Source organism: Ahaetulla prasina, chromosome 4 (assembly GCF_028640845.1).
Source record: "Ahaetulla prasina isolate Xishuangbanna chromosome 4, ASM2864084v1, whole genome shotgun sequence".
Classification (NCBI taxonomy): Eukaryota; Metazoa; Chordata; class Lepidosauria; order Squamata; family Colubridae; genus Ahaetulla; species Ahaetulla prasina.
The window spans coordinates 79,505,695-79,529,874 of NC_080542.1; the positions used below are offsets into that span (position 1 = coordinate 79,505,695).

General features: G+C 41.7%; 1 protein-coding gene across 7 annotated transcripts in view; it reads left to right on the forward strand.

Annotated features, from left to right (window-relative positions):
• CLASP2 (cytoplasmic linker associated protein 2) overlaps nucleotides 1-24,180 on the forward strand; it is a 425,149-nt gene that overhangs the window by 121,835 nt on the left and 279,134 nt on the right. For 6 of the 7 annotated variants that reach the window (XM_058184362.1, XM_058184359.1, XM_058184356.1 and 3 more), the window contains one exon: nucleotides 20,743-20,889. In XM_058184362.1, coding sequence (XP_058040345.1) covers nucleotides 20,743-20,889 — 147 coding nt within the window. Of the gene's footprint in view, nucleotides 1-20,119; nucleotides 20,313-20,742; nucleotides 20,890-24,180 lie in introns of those variants that run through there. The other variant, XM_058184360.1, reaches the window with a different exon arrangement.

The following is a 24,180-nucleotide window of genomic DNA, read 5'->3' on the forward strand; positions in this document are numbered from 1 at the left end:
AAGGATAATTTAACAACAATATGACTGAGCTGGGTGAGATTTTTCCAACTTCTGTTGAACAATTTGCCTCTGTAATAACTTCTAGTGAAAGTGGGACTTGAGGAGGAGGAGTTTTCTCCCACTCCTCAAGAATAATGGCAATTAAGACCATGAGCGGCTGACAGATCCGGAAAAGGGAGAAGAGAATTGTTTGAGAGAATAAATTTTAAAGCCACTGGACTGGTTGTTTTAGCAACTTTAATCGAGTTAAAAATACTAGAATACATTTAAAATGAAACTTTGACTTCTGGAACTTTTAAAAGAAGATCTTGGACATTTAGAAATTCAGAAGTAAAAGCAGAGAAATAGAGCAAGGGTGTCCTTCCCCTACTGATGGAGAAGGATGCCAAGGAGTGAAAAGACCTTGGCTGCTGATAAGATTGTTATTGCTACAAGTAACACCTGCAAATTGTTTACATTTGACATTTGGAAACAATGAAAATTTTGAAATTTTTGAACATTGTAACTCTGAATCTTTGTAGATTATAAATATGCTGAGCAGTTTGAAGTTGGAAAACAGCATTGGTTTATTCTGAGACTAAGTGCATGGTTCTTTGATTTGCAAGATACTGTGGTTTACAAAACATTGGAGATTTGGTGGGCCTCTGTGGATTACAAATACTATTTGCCAAAAGAAGGCGAAGCAGCAGCTGTTTTAAAGAAACTCTTTGGATTAATTTACAGACTGACTTTGTGGATTACAATAATAAAGAACTGTAAAATTGTCTGGTGAAAAAAAGAAAATGATTCTTGGGTGAATTTCTTTTGGTAATATTTCAGAAGTGGGAAGTGGAGTTAGTTGGGGATTTTGGATTATTCTAATATTATTTTGCATTATTGTTTATCCTTTTTAAATTTACTAATACAGCTTAAAATGACAAGTACCCAAAACTTAACTAAAATGGGGAGGGAACTACGTCTGCACCGTCAGCAGCAGCATCCAGTCCATCAAGTCAAAGATCAATAGACAGTCTGATACAACAAGAGAAAATGAATACAATTCAAAAAGAAATGTTGTCAACGTTTCAATCACTACAACAAATACAAAAATGGATGAAAAAATAGGGAATTTTCAGCAGGTGATAGTTAAAAATTTATTTTATTTATTTATTTTATTTATTTATTTAAAAATAAACTAAAGAGTAAGGTAATAGAAGAGAAATCAGAACAAGCAGAGAAAAAGGTGGATGAGATTAACCAAAGACCGACTCTGGCAAACAAGGAGTGAGAGGGAACAGTAATCACCTTAGAAATGGAGACGGCTGATTGGACAGGACTTCCGCTGGCAACGCAGGCTTCGCGGACGTTCCCTTGGGATCGTCTGCTCTGGGTTTCGTCAAACCGTCGACAGCGTACATGGGCTGTCAAACAGTTTGTGATTCCCTCCCCCGGATGAAGGGGGAGGGAAGAGTGGTCAGGATTTGGGTAGAGCTCCCCGGGATCCCCTGGAATTTAACCAGGGGATCGAAGGGTGAGAGCTCCCCTATAGCCTGACGAAGCTCCGTGCCCAGGGTGCTTCTGTTTACACAGAACGAGAAGCCGCGACCATCTCTGTGTCAAGATTTATTCCTAAAAGAGAATTCAACACAGACAGAACAGAGCAGGAGGACTAGCAAGAATTTGCAAGTAATAAATCTTAACTTCAGCTCATAAATAGTTTTCCTTTGAACTAACTTTCAACTTGAGTGGATTTAAAATGGCGTTTGCAATAAACAAAGGAAAACGAAACTATAAAGAAGAAGAATATAACAAGCTACTTTTACAAGAACTGTTAATAATTTTTTTCTCCTTTTACCTTTTTCTTTATCACAATGTTTAAGAAGAAAAGTTTATTGAAATTTTTCTTTTTCTCTTTTGGTAGATTTTACAGTTTATGAATGGCTCTTAAGCAAACAGAACTAACTATTAAAATCTTGCAAACTTTTTCATTTTAAATACGGAAACTTTTATTTTATTTTATTTTATTTTTTTTAATAGAGAATTTGCAAGTAATAAATTTTAACTTCAGCTCTTAAATAGCTTTCCTTTGAACTAACTTTCAACTTGAGTGGATTTAAAATGGCGTTTGCAATATAAAAAGGAAAGCGAAGCTATAAAGAAGAGCATAACAAGCTACTTTTTAAAATGAAATGAACAAGAACTGTTAATGATTTTTTTCTCTTTTTTCCTTTTTCTTTATCACAATGTTTAAGAAGAAAAGTTTATTGAAATTTTTCTTTTTCTTTTTTGGTAGATTTTACAGTTTATGAATGGCTCTTAAGCAAACAGAACTAACTATTAAAATCTTGCAAACTTCTTTATTTTAAATATGGATCTTTTTTTTTATTCTCTTTTTTTTTTTTTTTAATAGGAACTTTTGGAGGCTTATCTTTTCTTAATAAGTTTTTAAACAAGAGATTTTTACACCAATATATTAAGGATTGGAAAGTCTTTATTGTTAGATGTTAAGTTTAGTTTAGTTTAGTTTTATTAGATTTTAGTTTTATTAGATTTTTATACCGCCCTTCTCCCGAAGGACTCAGGGCGGTGTACAGCCGAAATAAAATACAGAGTATATACAATTAAAAGAAATTAAAAGAAACTATTAATAAATGGCCGAAAATTTAAAAATTTAAAAAATTTACAAATGTTTAAAATCTCTAAAACCCCAATTTAAAATCACTATTTATGCCAGTCCTGCTTGAATAAATAAGTATGTTTTTAGCTCACGACGGAAGGTCCGAAGATCAGGAACTTGACGTAAGCCAGGGGAGTTCGTTCCAGGCGTCGGTGCTCCCACAGAGAAGGCCCTACCCTGGGAGCCGCCAGCCGACATTGTTTGGCGGACGGCACCCTGAGAAGGCCCTCTGTGAGAGCGTCTGGTCGATGGGAGGCATACGGTAACAGCAGGCGGTCTCGTAAGTACCGGGTCCTAAGCCATGGAGCGCTTTAAAGGTGGTAACCAGGATCTTGAAGCGCACCAAAGACCACAGGAAGCCAGTGCAAACTACGGAGCAGAGGTGTTACGTGGGAGCCTCGGCGGCTCCCATTACCACTCGCGCAGCTGCATTCTGGACTAACTGCAGCCTCCGGGTGCACCTCAAGGCAGCCCCATGTAGAGAGCATTGCAATAATCCAGCCGAGGCGTAACCAGGCGTGAGTGACCGTGCATAAGGCATCCCGGTCAAGGAAGGGACGCAACTGGCGAACCAAGCGAACTTGGTAAAGCCCTCCTGGTGACGGCTGCCAGATGTTCCTCAAAGGACAGCCGCCATCCAGGAGGACGCCCAAGTTGCGAACCACCTCCTTTGGGGCCACTAACTCGCCCCAACAGTCAGCTGCGGATGCAGCTGACTGTACCGGGGTGCCGGAATCCACAGCCACTCCGTCTTGGAGGGATTGAGCTTGAGTCTGTTTCTCCCCATCCAGACCCGTACGGCTTCCAGGCACCGGGACAGCACTTCGACCGCTTCGTTGGGGTGGTCCGGGGTGGAAAAGTACAGCTGAGTGTCATCAGCGTACAGATGATAACTCACCCCGAACCCACTGATGACCTCGCCCAGCGGCTTCATGTAGATGTTGAACAGGGTAGGCGAGAGAATCGACCCCTGAGGTACCCCACAAGTGAGGCCCCTCGAGGACGACCTCTGCCCCCCTGTCAACACCGACTGCGACCGGTCAGAGAGATAGGAGGAGAACCACCGATAAATGGTGCCTCCCACTCCCAATCCCTCCAACCGGCGCAGCAGGATACCATGGTCGATGGTATCAAAAGCCGCTGAAAGATCTAATAGGACCAAGGCAGAGGAACAGCCCCTGTCCCTGGCCCTCCAGAGGTCATCCACCAACGCGACCAAAGCCGTCTCCGTGCTATAACCGGGCCGGAAGCCGGACTGGAACGGGTCTAGATAGACAGCTTCCTCCAGGTGCCGGGGAAGCTGCCATGCAACCACACTCTCTACAACCTTCGCTAAAAAGCGAAGGTTGGAGACTGGACGATAATTTCCCAAAATAGCTGGGTCCAGGGAAGGCTTCTTCAGGAGAGGTCTCACCACCGCCTCCTTCAAGGCGGCGGGGAAAACCCCTTCAGCTAAAGAAGCATTTATAATCCCCTGGAACCAGCCTCGTGTCACTTCCTGAGCAGCCAGTACTAACCAGGAAGGACACGGGTCCAGTAAACACGTGGTCGCATGCAACCTCCCCAGCAACCTGTCCACGTCCTCGGGAGCCACAGAATCAAACTCATCCCAAATAACCTCAACAAGACGAGTCTCTGTCACCTCAGCTGAATCATCGCAATCATGGTCCAAACCATCACGGCTGAGCGATTTTATCGTATAGATAACCGTTAAACTCCTCGGCTCGACCCTGCAGGTCATCCCGCCTCTTGTTGAAGGAGGAACGGGTCACCAAACAGGGCGGCCGGGCGGTTATCTGCCGACGCAATGAGGGTGGAAACGTGAGCGCCTCCCTCATTGCCACTAGGTAAGTCCTGGTAAAGGACCTCACTAGTGTCCGATCAGCCTCGGACCTGCTGGACCTCCAAACACTCTCTAGGCGTCTTCTCCGGCGTTTCATCTCTCTCAGCTCCCGGAGAACCAGGAGCCAATTGAGATCTGCGCGGGTCAGAGGCCGCAAAGGCACGACACGGTCCAAAGCCCCAGCCGCCCGATCCCAAGCCGCAACTAGTTCTTCAGTCGTGCCGTGGGTAAGATCCTCAGGAAACGCCCAAGCTCCGTCAGAAACCTCTCCGGGTCCATCAGGCGCCTGGGACGGAACCAACGCATCGGCTCCGTCTCCCTGCGGTGGTGAGCAGCGGTTCGAAAGTCTAGGCGAAGGAGGAAATGATCCGACCATGACAATGGTTCTTTCACTATATCTCCTAATTCCAGATCATTAACCCACTGACCAGAGATAAAAATCAAGTCTAGCGTGCCTCCCCCGATGTGTGTAGGGCCATCAGTTACTTGAATCAGGTCCAAGGCCGTCATGGAGGCCTGGAACTCCTGAACCACTGTTGATGACAAGCCGGCCGATGGCAAGTTGAAATCCCCCAAGACCAAAAGTCTGGGGATCTCAACCGCCACGCCAGCAAGCACCTCCAGTAGCTCAGGTAGGGCTGTAGTCACGCAGCAAGGAGCCAGGTACGTGATCAACAACCCCATCTGATTACAATGGCCCCACTTCACAAGGAGGGATTCACAGCCAGCTATCTGAGGAACAGTGGACTCCCTTGGCTCCAGACTCTCTCTAATCACAACCGCCACCCCGCCACCCCTACCCTGGGCCCTCGGCTGGTGGAATGCACAGGAACCCGGCGGGCACAGTTCTACCAGGGTACACCCTTCTGTGCCCAACCAGGTCTCTGTAATGCCCATAAGGTCCGCGGACTCCCCCTGAATCAGATCGCAAATCAGGGGAGCCTTATTAACCACGGACCGGGCATTGCAGAGCATCAGCCGTAGGCCCGAGCTCTGAGGATCTTGACCATCCGGGAGCAGTAGGGACTGGGGGGCCGGAGCACGTGATCGCCTTTAAACATCGACCACGTGCTCCCAAAGAACGATACGGCCCCCTGCCTCCGCCATATCTGCCCCTCCCACTTACCGTACAGATGGGATGATATTCTCCGCTCTGTTCAAACCCCTCCCCTCCTGTCTTCGGACCAGCTAAAATAAAGTCGTGAGCGCGCGCTAGGACTGGACATACCCTCCCCGACGGGTTTCCCCCCTCACCCGCCTTGCCTCCCCTTTAAAATTCCCTATTAAAAATCCCCAAAGGCTCTTCCTCGACGCATGCCACCTCTGTGGGTCCCAAAACCCGTCATTGAGGCCGGCCCTTGGTAGTGCAGAGGGCCATTCCTGCGAGGCGGGGGCACCTCGCAGGCAGAGGAGTTCATGTGCGGAGTATCGCATGTTGAAAAGTAGAGACAGCGAGAGAAAGTCATTTCCTCAGAATGGACAAGGCAAGAATAGCTGGTCCAACCAATGGGAGGCCCCTTTGTCCGATGGAAAGTCAAAGTCAAAAATAGGCCAACACCCATATGGCAGGAAGGTGAGAGGCGCCATCGTCCCCAACCATCGCTGGCACTGTCAATTCCCGGAAAGGGAAACCCCCGACAGCTCTTACAAAACCGGGTGGAATCCCCTCCCCCACCTCTTCAGACAAGGCGGGGGGAGTTCAAAACCCGTCGAAGCAACAATGACACAAACCTCAGCAGCCCAAACATACTCCCGGGCTGCTGGGAAGATGGAACCGTCCGGTGCCAAGGACGCCAGTATGTCCAAGACGTCCGAATCAGGAAGCAGCAGGTCGCCAGCAGGCCACAGGCCGGAAGACAGCCGCCCGCTATTTTCCCGGGCCGCTGTTTTCCCGGGCCGCTGTTTTCCCGGGCCGAAAAACAGGCCGAAAAACAGCCGTCCGACCACAGACCGCCTGCAGCAGGCCGCTCGCAGCAGGCCGCGCGCCAAACGGAAGGGCCGCTCGCCGCATCGCCCCCCCCCTGCCCGTTCTCAGCAGCCGCTAACCCGAGAGGGTCCAGAAACCCCTCCTACGGCTGCTGGGGTGACAATCCAGCGGGTCAGGGGGTATAGGCGGCTCGGCGAGTCTCAGGAAGCCTCCATTCTCAGGTAAAATGTCCCTCGCTGTCTCCCGACTCAGCCGCGAGCCTCCATTCCCCACGCATGCGCAGAGCCTACCTTAAGCTGATTGGGTGAGCAGATGGAGGAGAATGTGTAAGGAAATGTGTAAGGAAATGTGTAAGATAGAAGACAAGGGGAAGGAGAATGCTTAAGGTGATTTTGATGGTATTTTCTTTTTTTAATATATATACATAGGGTTTAATTTTTACAACTGACTTATTTTGGGTATATCACTATTTGATATATGTGAGGTATAAAGGAATGGGAAGATGGAATATTGTTTAACTTTTGGAGGACAGATAGAAAAATTTATGGATGTAATGTTGGTATTTGGTTAAATAGAATTTAATTGTTATAATTGATATATTTTGGATATAAGTTATAATTTTAATAATGTTATTTGTTAGATGTAAGGTAAATTGAAGAAATATTAATATTTGTAATGTTATTTGATTTATGTAAGTGATATTTTTGGAGATTGAAAATGTGTAAGGAAATGTAAGATAGAAGACAAGGGAAGGAGAATGTTTAAGATGTGATTTTGATGGTATCTTTTAATATATATATATATAGGGTTTAATTGTAAGGTAAATTGAAGAAATATTAATATTAGCAATGTTATTTGATTTAGGTAAGTGATATTAAAGATATGAGAAGATAGAATATTGTTTACTTTTGGAGATTGGATAAAAATTTAAGAATTTAAGCTGGAAATATGAATTATGTTTGGGACACTGTTAAGGAAGAAAGGTATATTATAGAAGAATTTTTGATGAATACTGGAAGATGGAATATCGTTTTGGTCTTGATCGATGAAGATTGGATATATATTTGGTCTTAATTGATGAAGATATTTTATTGATGAACTGAAAATACTAACTTAATTGGAAGATTCTGAAGATTTTAGGAGTGGAATGGACTGATATATAATGGACTGGAAGAAGAATGTTTTTTTTTTTGTTTTTGGAAGGGGAGTTAAGGTCTTGACTTATGTTGTATTTTAATTTATGATTGTTAATTTTATACCCTGTACTTTGTTCTGGGAAGTCTCGGGGGGTGGGAGGGGGGAGGGGGGGAGGGGGGAGATGAAGGATCAATGTAAAGGAATGATTGAAGATATGTAATTAAGAAATAGAAATAATTTGAAATGAAAGCGGGGCTGCTCAGCTGCCATTTCAGAAGGGAATGGAGAGGGAGAGGAGGGAGTGAAGGAAGAAAGCAGGTAGGAAAGAGAGAGGTAGAAAAAGGGGAAAGGAGAGGAAGAAGAAAGGGGAAAGAGAGAGGGTTAGAAAGGGTGGAAGAGAAGAGTAGGGAAAGAGGAGAGGACGTAGAAAAGCGAAGGAGAGGAAGGATGAAGAAAGTAGAAGAAAGTAGAGAAGGGAGGAGGAAGGTTTGTTAAGGAAGGAAGTGGTAGCTGGGCAGGTCCGAATAAGTAACAAATGAAAGTTAATGATTAATGTTGAATAAGAGACTGTATATTGAATAGGTTGTTGGAAAATGAAAATAAAACTTTTTACATAAAAAAAAAAAAAAAAGAAATGGAGACGGCTGAATATTTCCTGAGATTCCAGAATATTGATGAAGAAAAGGCCTAACTGACATGCTGGCAAAATTTTGGTAGACGCCTTGGAGATAAGTAAGCAGGAGATGCAGGTCGAAATGGACAAAAGATTTAGAATACATACGAGTTACGTGAGAAGAAATAAACTCCCAAGAAAATTACACGTGAAGATTATCAAAAAGATAATAAGAGCTGAAATACTCAAAAAAGCAAGAGAGGAAGCATTGAAACACAAAGGGAAAGAAATCATGGGCCTGAAACAGGTACCTAGAAGAGTAAGAGACCTATGGATTGATTAAATTGATTAAATACAATGTAAACTTTAGATGGTTGACATCTAAATATTAGTTACTTGGAATGATAAAAGATACAGATAAGACTATTTAGAGAAAGCACATGATTTTTATGAACACCACTTCAGTTCATATGAGGAACAAGAGAGAAGAGAGGAAACAGACAGTAAAGGACAAGAGGAATTAGTAATAGGAAAATACACAACAAAAAGAAAGTGAAACTGAAAAAAAGAAGGAGCAGAACAAGAAGGAGCAAGAGCAAAGGAACAGAGAGAAATAAGATCAACTAGAATAACAAGACTTGTTTATAAGTGAAACGATGGAAGAAGAACTACAGCTATTGTCAATTAATATAAATGGATTGAATTTGGCTATGAAAAGGAAACGGATTTACTAAATTACAAAAACTAAAATTAAATTTAATCTGTTTACAAGAGGTTCACATTAAAAAACAATACAACAAATTACTAGAATACTCTAAAATTGGGAAATTTTATTTTTCATTAGCACATACAAAAAAAGAAAATAGGGGTGGTTTTATATATTAAAGAAAAATAGACAAATTTATACAGATGAAGATGGGAGAATTTTGATGGTGGAGGTAACAATAAACCATTATCAGATACTTTTGAATGCGATTTATGCACCAAATAAACAATAATTTTATCAAAAACTTCATAAAAAATTATAGAAATGGACTATGAAAATATTTGTTTGGTAGGAGATTTTAATGCAATTGTAGACACAAAACATGACTACAGAAACAGTAAAGTAGGCAAAAAGGCAAGAAAAATTCTTCCAAAAACTTTATTCAAAATGGCGGAAGTAGTATATATTCAAGATATATATATATAGAGAGAAAGAAATCCTAAGAAAAATCAATATACATTTTATTGAAATAGACCCCAATCTTGGTCAAGAATAGATATGATATGGACATCACTGGATTTAAAAACAAATGTGCAAAAGATTGAATTGAATATATATAAACAAATGTGCAAAAGATAAAATTGAATATATGGGGGGACCATAATCCAGTAAAAGTTAAGTGGAAAGGACAAAAGAAAAAATTGAGATGAACGTTGACTCAATCCATATTAAAGGATAAGGAATTTACACAAACAGTGGAAAAAGAGATGGATTTCTTTTTTAAAGAGAATCAAAAAGAAGAGACTTCACTGCAAAATGTATGGGATACAACTAAAGCATATTTCTGGGGAATAGCCATAACTTACATAGGAAGGGAAAAAAAGAAACTGTATTAAAAGACACTAGAAGAAGATCACAGAAGAGTAGAATTAGACTTACAGAAAGAACCACAAAAAAAAATAAATCTAAAAAATCAAATGGAACTAATAAAACACAAATTTAATGGAAAAAGAAGAATTGGCACAAAAATTAATAGTGCAAAACAAAACTTTGAAAATGCTAACAAACCAGGAAGATGGTTAGCATATAAACTAAAAAATGAGAAGGAAAAGAAACTGATACATAGATTGGTAGATGAGAAAGGAACTCTCCATTATCATAATGAAACAAAAAATAATTCAGGATTTCTATGAAAGTCTGTATGGTCAAGAAAAAATTGCAGAAGATAAAATAAAACAATATTTGGAAAAAGCTGAATTACCTAAAGTGCCTGAAACAGTGAAAGCCATGTTAAATGAAAGGATAATGATTATAGAACTAACAAGAGACAATAGAATAATAAAACACAAGGACCAAATGGTCTACCTGTGGAATTCTACAAGTATTTACAAGACATTCAAGGACTGTCAATGTTGGAAATCTATAATGAAGTATTGTTAGAAGCTTACCAAATATCTGGGCAGAAGCAAATATTACTCTTCATACCGAAAGAAGATTCAGACTTATTGCAGATTAAAAATTATAGGCCGACATCACTATTGAATGTTGGTTATAAAATATATGCCTCAATAATGAGAGAGATTAAAAAGATTTTTGAATGAATTTATACATTCAGATCAGAATGGATTCTTACCTAAGAGACAAATTAAAAATAATATGAGAGTCATTTAAATACACTGGAGTATTATGAAACACATTCTGAAAAACAAATGGCGCTGATGTTTTAGATGCACAGAAAGCTTTTGACACTGTAAATTGGCAATTCATGTTATTACAATTAAAATATATTGTCAGCCTCCGCATGCTATCTTGATTGTTTTATTTACTTAGTTAAGTGTTTAATTGTTTTATTACTGTTTATTGCTTAGTTAAATGTTTTATTGCTATTTAGTGTTAAGTATTAGGAATGGGGTAATGTTCCTTTATGATTGCTTCGGCTGCCATACAGAGAGGGGAAGGAGGCTCATTTCGAAACCCAGGACTTTAAACTCCAAGACGTGGGGTGACACTAACGAACTCTGCATACCAGACAAACAGAGGTCACCGGAAGAAGAATGCCACGTGAAGCCTAAGAAGAAATTAATTGGACTAGATTGTTTGACCTTTGGAGGGAGGAGAGATTTATGAGGGATATGCATGTGTAAGTCACTCGTACTGTTCAGATCTTGCTTTCCTTTTGTTGCATTCAGGTACTCAGTAAAAGTACCTTGCTCTAAAACTATGGAGTCTGGGGTTTTCTTTCTTGGGTTCTGAACTGAGGCACTCCTGAAATATATGTGAACTTTGGTGAAAGATTTACTAATATGATTAAAGCAATATACTCCAAACAGACTGCAAAGGTGATGGTTAATGGGGACATGACAGAGAACTTTAATATAAACAAAGGCACAAGGCAAGGATGTCCACTGTCCCCTTTACTATTTATATTGATGTTGGAAGTATTAAATAGAAATATTAGACAAGATATAAAAGGTATGGAAATAAAGAAAGAAAAATAGAAACTACAGGCATTTACAGATGACCTGATATTTATTTTAGAAGAACCACAAGAAACTGGACCTAAATTAATTTTTTTAAAAAATAGAAAGGTATGGTGTTCTGTTTCCCTCCCCCCAATACTCCCAGCAAAGAGTCAGTCAGAGGCCTCCTTTTCTCCTTTTATTTACATAGATAATGTCCTGGCCACGTCTACCCACAGGCCTGCCAAGTTTCTGGAGATAACGAGGAAATTATAGATAAGGCCAGAATTACTCACAAATATATTCTTCCCTCCATTGATACAGTTTGCCCGCGCAAATTCATTGCTTTGTCCAAGACAAAAAACCAGGAAGTCCCGCCTCCTATTTATAGTCTCTGCAGATGTCACTGCATGACAATTATTACTTGGCCTTATCCCAACGCTGCTTCTGCTGCGCGCGCTGGTCACGTCTGCGCAGTCTTGCATCACTCCAAAACTGTTCTTGGGGCGTTGCCAAATCAGAAGAAGGCTCCAGAGAATCAGGCCTTGCCGGCCCCTCCTCCTCCCTTTGAGTGGGTGCCAGGGTGGGAGAGGGCTCAAGAGAAGCAGGGCTTGCAAGGTCTTCTCCCTCACTTTCTGAATCACCCGAGTCCAGGAGTCCGGGTCCAGGAACCTGGGTTACAACATATGGTGAAGTGACAGAATTGAAAATAAACAAACTAAAATATTAGCTTAAAATCTTACAGATAAACAGGAAAAAGACTTAGAAGAAAACAGACATCCAGATAGTTAAGAAATTCTAAAATATTTAAAATTCAATTAACAGCAAGATGTGCTACTATTAAAGAAGACAATTACACTAAGCTCCTGTAACAAATCAAATCAGATTTGAGAAGTGGAAAAAATTACAACTATCCTTGATAGGAAAAATAGTTACTATAAAAATGAATATTTTGCCAAGATTACTGTATCTGTTCCAAACAATACTGATAAACCTGGAAAAAAATATTTTGAGGAATAAAATAAAATGATGTCAAAATTCATTTGACAAGGGAAAAAAGCAAGAATGAATCTGAAAATGTTACAAGATTCCAAAAACAAATAGGGTTTGTTTGTTTGTTATCAGGCCTCTGTACTTACATGGATGGAAAGAATTGATAAATTTGAGGCACAGACATTCATTGGAAGGACATGATCTTCAATTAGGGTGGCACTTTTTTATGGTATAAGAAGAATAAAATATATAGATATTTTCAAAGACATTATGTTAGAAATGCACTATTGTTAGTGTGGGCAAAAATTAAAGAAAAACATTATTTGAAAATACCAATCTGGCTCTCCATGATGGAGGCACTGATACATCCAAATATTCTTAACATGAAAAATATTACAAGGTATAAGGGCATCTTGAATGAAAAAGGGGAACTTAAGCTAAGCAAGAAAGGATTGACTTAGCATGGTGATTGCACGTGCAATACAATCAAGATATGAGAAAGATGCTAAAATATATGGCTTCTATAAAGAACCAATAGAACTAGACCAAGTATTAACAGGGACAGATGAAAAACTAATTTTAAAAGTCTGTAGTTATTACTAAGCATTAAAATGGAAGAATAGCAAGTAAAAGAAACGATAGTATGGGCTAAGAATTTTGATTATACTATAGCAGCATTGCTTTTTTTTCTGTGCATGACAAAGATGGAGGTCTGACCGATTCTCGGAGCGGCAGGCGGAGTTGTTTCCGGGCCGGGGATGCAGCCAGCGGACGACCTGGGCTGCCTGGGTAGCCTGGCTGGAAGGATGATCTTCTTGGCAGCTGCGAGAGGGGTTTTTCGCCCCTGAAAGTCTCGCAGCTGCCGAATGCCGAGCCAGGGCCGAACGGCAGCGACCTATGTCATCGGTTCTGAATATGACTGCTTTATCATCATCTACGGTTACGGACAAACTCATTTTTGCGCCAATTATGCCTGATACGAGATATGATTTATTCTTCGTTAGAACTTCATCGTCTGCGAGGATCCTCCGCCTCGCAGAAATGGCCCTCTACGTTATCGAGGGCCTATCTCAATGATGGGTTTTGGGACCCAGAGAGATGGCATGCGTTAAGAAAGAATCTTTGGGGTTTTTTAGATAAACAATTTTTAAGGGGTGGGAGGGTAAAGGCGGGTATCGGGGGAAACCTGTCGGGGAGGGAGCCAGTCCTTGCGTTTGCTCGCGGCGATACTTTATTAGGTTTGGAGGTTAAGGGGAAGCCTTGTTCTCCAATTCCAGAGGATCGTTCCATCAGTACGGTAAGTGGGAGAGGCAGATATGGCGGAAGTTGGGGGCCACATCATGTTCAGGGGTTGCGCACTCGCTGTTTGAGAGCGATTGCGCGCTCCGGCCCCTCAGACTTCTCCTGTTCCCCGAGTGGCCAGTATCTCCAGGGCTTGGACCTTCGACTGATGTTGTGCAATGCTAGGTCCGTAGTGAATAAAGCCCCCCTGATCTACGATCTTATACAGGGGGGGGCTGCGGACCTTGTGGGCATTTCGGAGACTTGGTTGGGCATTGAAGGGGGGTTTCCCCTGGTGGAGATGTGCCCACTGGGTTTCCGGGCATTTCATCAGCCGAGGGCCCAAGGTAGGGGTGGAGGGGTGGCGGTGGTTATTAGAGAGAGTCTGGAGCCGATGGAGGCCAATGTTCCTCAGATAGCCGGTTGTGAATCCCTTTACGTGAAGTAGGATGCAGGTGGGCTTGTTGATCACGTACCTGGCTCCTTGCTGCGTGGCAACAGCCCTGCCCGAGTTGCTGGAGTTGATAGCCGGGATGGCAGTTGATACCCCCAGGCTTATGATCATGGGGGATTTCAACTTGCCATCAGCCGGTGTGTCGTCAACGGCGGCTTGGGAGTTCATGGCCTCCATGACGGCCATGGACCTGACCCAATTAATTGACAGCCCCACCCACATCGGGGGAAGCACACTGGATCTGATTTTTGTCTCTGGACAGTGGTTGAGTGATCTGGAAGTACGAGAATTAGTCATTGAACCTTTGTCATGGTCAGACCACTCTCTCCTTCGTCTGGACTTTCGGACCGCCGCTCCACACCGCAGAGAGACGGGACCAATACGTTGGCTCCGTCCCAGGCGACTGATGGACCCGGAGAGGTTCCTGATGGAGCTTGGGCCGCTCCCTGGCAATCTGGCCCACAGCTCGGCCGAGGAGCTTGTTGCGGCCTGGGAACAGGCCGCGGTGGGCGCTTTGGACCGTGTCGTGCCTTTGCGTTTCTGACCCGGCGTAGGTCTCAACCAGCTCCTTGGTTTTCTGAGGAGCTGAGGGAGATGAAACGCCGGAGAAGACGCCTAGAGAGCGCGTGGAGGTCCAGCCGTTCTGAAGCTGACCGAACACTAGTTAGGTCTTTTACTCAGACCTATCTAGTGGCATTGAGGGAGGCCAAGCGGGCCTATGTCTCTACCCTCATTGCGTCAGCAGAGAACCGCCCAGCCGCCCTGTTTAGGGTGACTCACTCCCTCCTTAACCAGGAGGGTTGCGATGACCCCTTACAGGGTTGTGCTGAGGATTTCAGCAGGTATCTGTTTGACAAAATCGCTCAGCTTCGGGACGGTCTGGACCAAAACTGGGTAGTTTCGGGTGAGGTGATGGAGGCTAGTCTTGTTGAGACCATCTGGGAGGAGTTTGACCCTGTGGCTCCCGAGGACATGGACAGGTTGCTGGGGCGGCTGAATGCCACCACATGTTTATTGGACCTGTGTCCCTCCTGGTTGGTGCTGGCCACCCGGGAGGTTACACGAGGCTGGCTCCAGGGGATTGTTAACGCTTCTCTGAGGGAGGGTGTTGTTCCCACCGCCTTGAAAGAGGCGGTGGTGAGACCGCTCCTCAAGAAGCCTTCCCTGGACCCAGCTGTTTTGAGTAACTATCATCCAGTCTCCAACCTTAGCTTTGTGGCGAAGGTTGTTGAGAGTGTGGTGGCACACCAGTTACCCCAGTACCTGGATGAATCTGTCTATCTAGACCCGTTCCAGTCCGGTTTCCGACCTGGGTACAGCACGGAGACAGCTTTGGTCGCATTGGTGGATGACCTCTGGAGGGCCCGGGATAGGGGTTATTCCTCTGCCCTGGTTCTCCTTGATCTCTCAACGGCTTTTGATACCATCAACCATGGTATCCTGCTGCGGCGGTTGGAGGGATTGGGTGTGTTTCGGTGGTTCTCCTCCTATCTCTGTGACTGTTGGCAGACGGTGTTGGCAGGGGGGCAGAGGTCGACCTCGAGGCGCCTCCTTTGAGGGGTTCCACAGGGGTCGGTTTTCTCGCCTCTCCTGTTCAACATCTACATGAAGCCGCTGGGCGAGGTCATCAGTGGTTTTGGGGTGAGTTATCCAGCTGTACATTTCCACCCCTGACCACCCCAATGTAGCTGTTGAAGTGTTGTCTCGGTGTGTGGAGGCCGTACGGGTCTGGATGGGGAGAAACAGGCTCAAGCTCAACTCCTCCAAGACTGAGTGGCTGTGGATGCCGGCATCCCAGTACAGTCAGCTGCAACCGCGGTTGACTGTTGAAGGCGAATCATTGGCCCCAATGGAGAGGGTGCGCAATCTGGGTGTTCTCCTGGATGGACGGTTGTCTTTTGAAGATCACTTGGCGACCGTCTCCAGGAGAGCTTTTTACCAGGTCCGCCTGGTCCGCCAGTTGCGCCCCTTTCTAGACTGGGATGCCTTATGCACGGTCACTCACGCTCTCGTCACTTCTCGCCTGGACTACTGTAACGCTGTCTACATGGGGCTCCCCTTGAGGAGCACCCGGAGACTTCAGTTAATTCAGAATGCAGCCGCGCGGGTGATAGAGGGAGCCACTCGTGGCTCCCATATAACACCGATCCTGCACAGGCTGCACTGGCTGCCTGTGGTTTTCCGAGTGCACTTCAAGGTGTTGGTTACCACCTTTAAAGCGCTCCATGGCATAGGACCGGGATATCTTCGGGACCGCCTTCTGTTACCACATGCCTCCCACCGGCCGATACACTCCCATAGAGAGGGCCTCCTCAGGGTGCCGTCAGCCAAACAGTGTAGGCTGGCGACCCCCAGGGGGAGAGCCTTCTCTGTGGGGGCACCTACTTTCTGGAATGAGCTTCCCCCAGGACTTCGATAACTTCCTGACCTCCGGACCTTTCGCCGCGAGCTTAAAACATATCTATTCTTCCGAGCAGGACTGGCTTAATAGGGTTTTTAAACATGGATTTTATTGGGGTTTATTTTATATTTTGTATTGTATTTTAAATTTAGGCTTTTGGAATAAGTTTTTTAAATAGTGTTTTTATTGATGTATTGTATTGTTTTATCTGCCTGTTCACCGCCTTGAGTCCTTCAGGAGAAGGGCGGTATAAAAATTAAATAATAATAATAATAATAATAATAATAATAATAATAATAATAATAATAATAATAATAATGTTGGTGAATCTTTCGCGTTCTTGTGTGCCGCCTGTGTGCCGGAAGTGGCACACAAAACTGTCTCGAGACAAATGTGTGGCCTCACCGGCCCCCATTGCATTCCTGTGGTCAAATGCGTGCCGGCCAGCTGGCTGTCACGCACACAGTGCTGGCAACTCTGGAAGTGTGGCGGTCCATCGCGCATGCGAGATGGCGAACCTGCGGCATGTGTGCTGCCTTGCGCATGCGTGATGGCGAACTTCTGGCATGCGTGTCACCTCACGCATATGTGATGGCGAACCTCTGGCACGCATGCCACCTTGTACGTGCGCGGTACGCCGGCACTTGCGCACACACGACGGCCAGCTGACCAGCGTGCATTTGACCACAGGAACGCGACGAGCTGGCGAGGGCGCGCATTTGTCTCAGGACGGTTTTGTGTGCCGCTTCGGCCCGTGCTCCATAGGTTCACCAACACTGTACTATAGGGTTAGATAAATGGCAGAAAAAACTGTGGGACAGGAATTATAAACTAACAATGTCAACTGCATATAAAGAAAATTTATAAAATATGTTTTATAGATGGCATTTTCCACCAGCAAGATTAGCAAAGATGTTTAAGAATATGTCCACTAAGTGTTGGAAATGTAATCAGATACCAGGTTCGTATTATCACACGTGTTGGACATGCCCAAAGGCAAACAAAAAATTGGACAAAAATACAGATATGGCTAGAAAAAATAGTAAAGCAACATATAGATCTAAAGCCAGAATATTTCTGTTGTTTATTTTACCAGAAAAATATAATAAACAGAATACATATTTAATTTTACATGTGTTAACAGCAGCCAGAATTGTGTTTGCACAACAATGGAATAATGAAGAGATCCCTACAGATTGTAATAAAAAATAATAAAATGTGTAGAAATAGATAGATTAACACTTAAAATTAAGGAGAAGGAAGAAATTGAATATTTTTTAACATGGGATTTGTTTTATCAATGACTAAATAGCAGAAACAGAAGTTAGAAACCTAAAAGCATAAGAGAAGGATTGAATGAAGATGTACTAAAATGGATAAATAAATATGTTTATTATTGATGTTAAGAATATTATTTTTACTATTACCATTATTATATCTCAAAGACAATTGTACTCTTGACAGCCACTGTTTATATAGATATTAATTTTTTATGTTTTACATTGTTAAAAAATAAATAAAAAAGCTTATATATATTAAAAAAAAGAATAAGAGGTAATTAGATTTGGAAAGTCATGAATTGAAGTTTGGACAGCATACCTATCTATGATATGATAAAGTTAAAATGAATGTGGATTTCAAGGATCTCTTTATTAGGCATGCCATTTATAATTTGGAATAAATGCAAAGAAAAGATTTTTCTAAAATATCTCTGGATGTTACCCAAACATTTTTTTAGAAAGGGAATGATAGTGAGTTACAATTAGTGAATTTATACTGAATAATATATTTTATTCAAAGTTAATTACTTCTCAAATCAAAAGAAGATTTAGAACTAGAGGGTTGTTGCTATCATTGGTTTACCTATCTACAATTAAAAGAAAGGTTTACTCTGAATTTTAAAAATGTGGTAAAATATATACAAATATATTTTAGCGCTCTCTCTAAATTAACACCAAACACAGCAGTACATACATCACAAACTCAAACATAGACACACATAGCACCTTCACATTTACCTTGCCAATACATCTATATAAAATTCAAGTTCAAACAGCAAGTATCAAAAAATACAGTGACGCATAACAGTGATCAATTCTCTTTTATGTCTAGTTGTCATCTGTTGACCACAGCATCACTTCCATCTATGCTATGAATTTTCTCTGTAGGCATGCCACTCCAAATGATGTAGAGACTAGTGGGAAAACATATTAAATCAGCCGTGGGGGACTTAATCCAGTGTGGAAAACTTTTAAAGGATGCTAAAAACTGATCACTCACTTTCCTGAGGTGCAGGTTCTTAGCTGTTCCCCAGATCATTGTCAGGGATCATTTAAAAGTTCAGGAATAATACTGACAATAAACTGTGAAGAATCTCAGTCCCCCACCTTTTCTCTCTCTAGTCTCCTGGATTAATTTGTGCTATGCAGAGTTTGAATTGAAATCTGTTTATTATAGAGAAATATTACAAATAATGACCATAATTTTTGCTTTAAGGTTAATTAACTAGATGCCTCATTGTCTTAGAAATCTTAATGTATGTCACGATTTCTGCAATATACATCTTTCTTAGTGAGTGTTTTAAACAATTTCTTGAGAAACTATAATGTCTATGGGGGCAACCATTTCCATTCAATATTATTTTCTGTATATTTTTACTTTTCATTTCACTATGCTTAAAACAGGATATTGAATTCCCATGTTTTAAGGGTTAAAGTGATCTGAAATGTTGCCTTCCAGAACATGTGCAAGGGCAAAGCACAGTTACCATGGAGACTGCGAGAATAATGTGTTTCCTGTCTTTCTCTTCCATTCTGATAGTAACATACTCCTGCATATAAAATGCTTAAGAGCCATATACCATTGGATGATTATCTGAAGGAAACACTTTTGACATTTTTAGATACACATTAAAATTGATATCAAGTCCCGTAACAGTATAGATGTTGTTAAGAGATACAGAATTAATACTGATACAAGTCAATAATTTTCAAACATTTTTTCAACAGCACATTTTTAAACATTCTTTTCTAAATCTAATGTCACAGTATTAAAACACATTTTGCCAAACATAATAGAAATGTGTAGTTTTATTCTAGAATGATGTGGAATCTTTCTAGGGTGAAGCATGTAGAGTTCTATTGACAGGGTGAAAACCATAACTGAAAAAGATTTCAGAGAGTGTGTGTGTCTGTATCTGTGTGCACCGCTCTAGGCTTAATACAATTCCGTATCGACCTCGCCCCTCTTGTCTATGATGAGAAACTACAGTTTGATTTTTTTTCATTTTATTTATGATCCTGCCAAAATATTTTTTTCTATAATTGAGTAGTGAAATGTTCACATGGTATTTAGAATACTAATACTAAGTTTTTAGAATATGTAATTTGAAATAAAAAACTAAAGCAGCAGGGAACAAATTGGAAAGAAATGTTATAAGCCAGATGATACTTTCAGTTTTTAAAAATAAAGACCTTTTAAGAAAATTATATCCTATCAGATATTCACAAAATAGAGTATGTAAATGTTTGGGCATGGGAATGAGTTTATTTGTGTGAAGAATTTTTCACCTTTTCATCTAGCAGTGATTTCCAGCAGATGATGTCACCTTGCAGCTGATTGGCTATTTCAGTACCTAGTGCAGGCAAGAGACAGAAGGATACTGGCAGAAATCTCTGTGGTGAATCTGTGGTGTTTTTTCTCAGTTTTGTATGGAATATTTTGATAAATATTGAGATTTTTCAACTGTACGGCCATGTGAGAAGAGGGAATATCTTAGTGCAAGGGCCGTTGAAGAGCTGTAAGAGGAATGAGGCGGTTGATCTGTAAACGGATCTGTGATTGTAAGTGTTAAAATCAGGGTGGAAGGAATTAACAGGGAGTGTTCATAGACACGTTGTAGGACGATTGTAGCAGAAATGGCAAGGACGAGTAGTAGAAAAGCAGTGTTTTTCTTACAGATATGCTGAATTAAATTGAAAATGTAAATGTTTAGCTGGAATTACAGATTGTAAGTAGACAGGAAATATATATCTAATGGATTTTTCTTAGCGGCCAAAGATTAAACTTTAAAATGATAGATTCTATCATTCACAAGCCTATTATATGAAATGAAAGTGCATTATTTCTTTTCTTTTTTGTTGTTGTTTGTAGCCTTAAAGTGGCATTCCATTTGATTGGATTTTTGCTATACTACAGCTGGAAATATTTATTTTAAAAACAAAATAACAGAGTTATTAATGCATGTTTTTCTTTTTAAAAACACTTTTCTAGATAAAAACTTCGATGATGAAGAATCAGTGGATGGAAATAGGCCATCTGCAACTGCCTCAGGTTTCAAGGTCCCTGCACCTAAAAAACCTGGAAATCCTTCAAATACAACAAGAAAGCCAGGATCTGCTGGTGGGCCCAAGGTTGTAGGTAAGGATAATTCAGACATCAGGATACTTTATTTTCATTTAATCAGAATGATATTGAAGACCTTTAAATGATAATGTATCATTCATAATTGCAATATTTTGCAGGTCAAAAAGTGTGAAATATCTTCAAAAGCTTAGGTCTTAAATGAAATGATGGCTTTCTATAATATAAATGAAGAATTTAACATTTTGAATGGACACACTAGCTTTCTAAATCTTCGTGACTAGTAAGAAAAGCAAATTAGTTGCTATCATGTTAGAAATCATACGTTATACAATTAATAAACATTGACACACTCCCATGTACAGAAAAACTTCAAAATAAATAAAATAATCAATCCTAATAATATATTAGGGAAAGAAAGAGAACCATAGAACAGACTATATGAAATCTGTCATAGAGGTAGAGACATTGATCATAAACAGGTTTTTTAAAAAATACTTTTATATTTCAGTACATTATGAGTTGTAGGTATTTATTTTTGTTCTTTTGAAAGAGTTGAAAGTAGGAGAATTTGAAAAAAATAAAAATTTCCAGATTATTTATTTGACTCACAAAACTAATAACTAAATGTAACTCAGATGTAATACTCATAGGTGATACTGAATGTATATTTAGTATACATTAATCTGCCAGATAAAAATATTTATTCTCTCATCCAATTTGCTTTTTTGATGTAGTTTTTAATAGTTGATGAAGGTGCATCATCATTTGAGTGGAGTATTGCTCAGATGTTTTCAGGGTAAATCAAGAAGCATTTTAAAATAAGGTAAAAATGAATTAATGTTGTTGGTGTTCATATAAATATATGTTTTTCTGTATCTTGCCTTCTATTTACCTAGCTACTAAATCTCAAATATTCTTTGTATATGTTGTTTGTTTAAATAGCTATGTGTTTAAACAACATGAGGAAATGTCCTCACATTTGGATATATGTTAGGTAAGGCAATATAAGTGGCTTGGCATATTATTTATATTGTATATTATTTTGCTATTCTGCTGTTTTGGTTTTAGTATATAATTTTGGAAAAACTGTAGTATGACAAAATAAAATTCTTTCCCAATGAAGTTTCCTCTAAATGTATTGTATGACAATTCCTATTATCATTTCTTAGTAAAGTTCGAACCACTGGAAAAAAATTGTCTGCATTATCTGTGCACATAAATGCAGGAAAAATAAATTTCTTTTTTCCCTTAAAAATTACTGATGAGAAATAGAAGTCTAGAACATTGATCACCAACTGGTGGTCCATGACCACTGGTGATCCGTGAGAAAATTTTGGTGGTCCACAGAAAAATTATTGGCATGTTTTATAGTATACTAAATCAGGGGTCCTCAAACTATGGCCCCTGGGATAGATACATGCAATGAATGTTTGTGTTGCTGCAGAGATCTCCCCCTTCGGGGTCTTTTTGTGTGGGTCGGAGGGGGGCAGAAATTCCAACTTGGGTTCTGCTTCAGCAGGGCTTTGGGCAAAGAGCCTGAGGGCCTCGTTTGAGTGGGATTGCTTCATGGCCTGGAACTGGCTGACCATCTCAGCCCGCTAAGCCTCCAGGCGCCGTACCTGGCCTTGCATTCCCACAGGTCTTCCCTCTTCTTGGAAAGCCTATGCTCATAGTCCTATGCTTCTGCTGAGCCTCCTTCTTGGTCAGATCCAATTTGAACTGAGCTAGCTGTTTTGCCAACTCTTTCTCATGGTGGCTGCTTAGCTCCAACAACTGCTTCCTGTTGGGGCCCTAAGGAGCCTGGGTGGACAGGTGAGGAGGGGCTTGGAGGGGATGGACAAGTAGAGGCCGGTGAGGCGTTCTTCAATGTGAGTGATATCGAGTTGACCACACCAACTCAGTCACATGATCACCTAGCCGTGCCCACCCAGCCAGTCATTAGGCAGTTCATATTAGTGGTCCATGGGATTTAAAATTATGAATTTAGTGGTCCCTGAGGTCCCAAAGTTGGTGACCCCTGGTCTAGAGAACATAAGAAGTTCTAAGGTTGCAAAAATTGTAAAGCTGTTTCTAAAACTTTGCCCATGTCTTTGTGTGTTCAGTCTCTAAATAAACAAAATATGCTTAAAAGTATGTATATGAAAATTATTTATTTTTCTGAGCTTATTTTCACTATTAAGCTATTTTCATGCTTAATGTGTATGGAATGAAATTTTCATCAGTAGTCTCATGATTGTTTACAATTTTAGGAAAATATCTGCATCAACTCATTGGAAGTTAAATATAGGAGTTAAATAATGTTGGTGTAAGGAAAATTATAGTAACTAGATTAAATTGCCACATCTGTATTTTTGAGCAACATCAGGAAATTGTTTTTGCTAAACATTCTGTTTAGAATTTTTCTCAAGATTGTCAGAGAATAAACATTTTATTCTAATAGTGAAGTGACCGAAGAGGTTAAGGGTTTCGCCAAGCAGGGGATGGGCCAGAGCCACCTCTTCCTGATCCCTTCAGGTGGTGCCCATGTCATCATTGCACCATGCAGATGTATTGGGGTGCGGCAGTATGGGTAAGTGGCGGTATGGGTCCTGAGGGAGGGGAAACCCATACTGCAGCCACCTCACCTGGAGCTGGGTCTTGCTATGTTGGACTCGGGTTCTTGAAATATGGTGGCTGGCAGAGCAACAGGCCGAGGCTGCTTCGCTGCTGCCCAGTCACAACTTACTTCCTCCTCCCTCCCTCCCTCCCTCCCTTGCTTCTCATTTCCATCTCTTTCCTTCCTCTGCACTCAGAAAAGGATAAGGGGAGGGGGAGAGACTGGCAGTGCTGCCATCAGCCATGCCACTGGTGGCCATGGCTTTCCAACACAGAGATGGTGGTCCCAGCGACAGGGAAGCCTTGTGGACTGTGAGGCCAGGCCAGTGTGCAGGGCAGGAAAGCTTGTCATGGCTCTGTGAGAGCCTGAGTCTGTGGAGGACAATGAGCCAGAGCTGGGGCCAACAGAAAGTGAGGGGGTATCATTGGCTTTGGAGGAACATGGGGAGGAGCAAAATGAGGACGCCCTGGGTCCCTCAAGCTTGGGACAGCTTGTCAGCAGGAAGAAACGACTGGAACGACCAAGAGACAGGGTAAGAAAGGGCAGACAGTGGAGATGAGGAGTGATGGAGCTCAGGCAATGAGCAAGAACAGCCCCCTCCTGATCCCTGAGCATGGAGAGTAGATAGGAGGCAGGAACAGCGCAGGCCAACCTGATGACGGGAGGAGAATGCCCCACCCCTCTTCACAAGGCACACCTGGGGACGGAGATTTGAGACACTGTGGGAGAGATGCTTATCAGGAACAAGT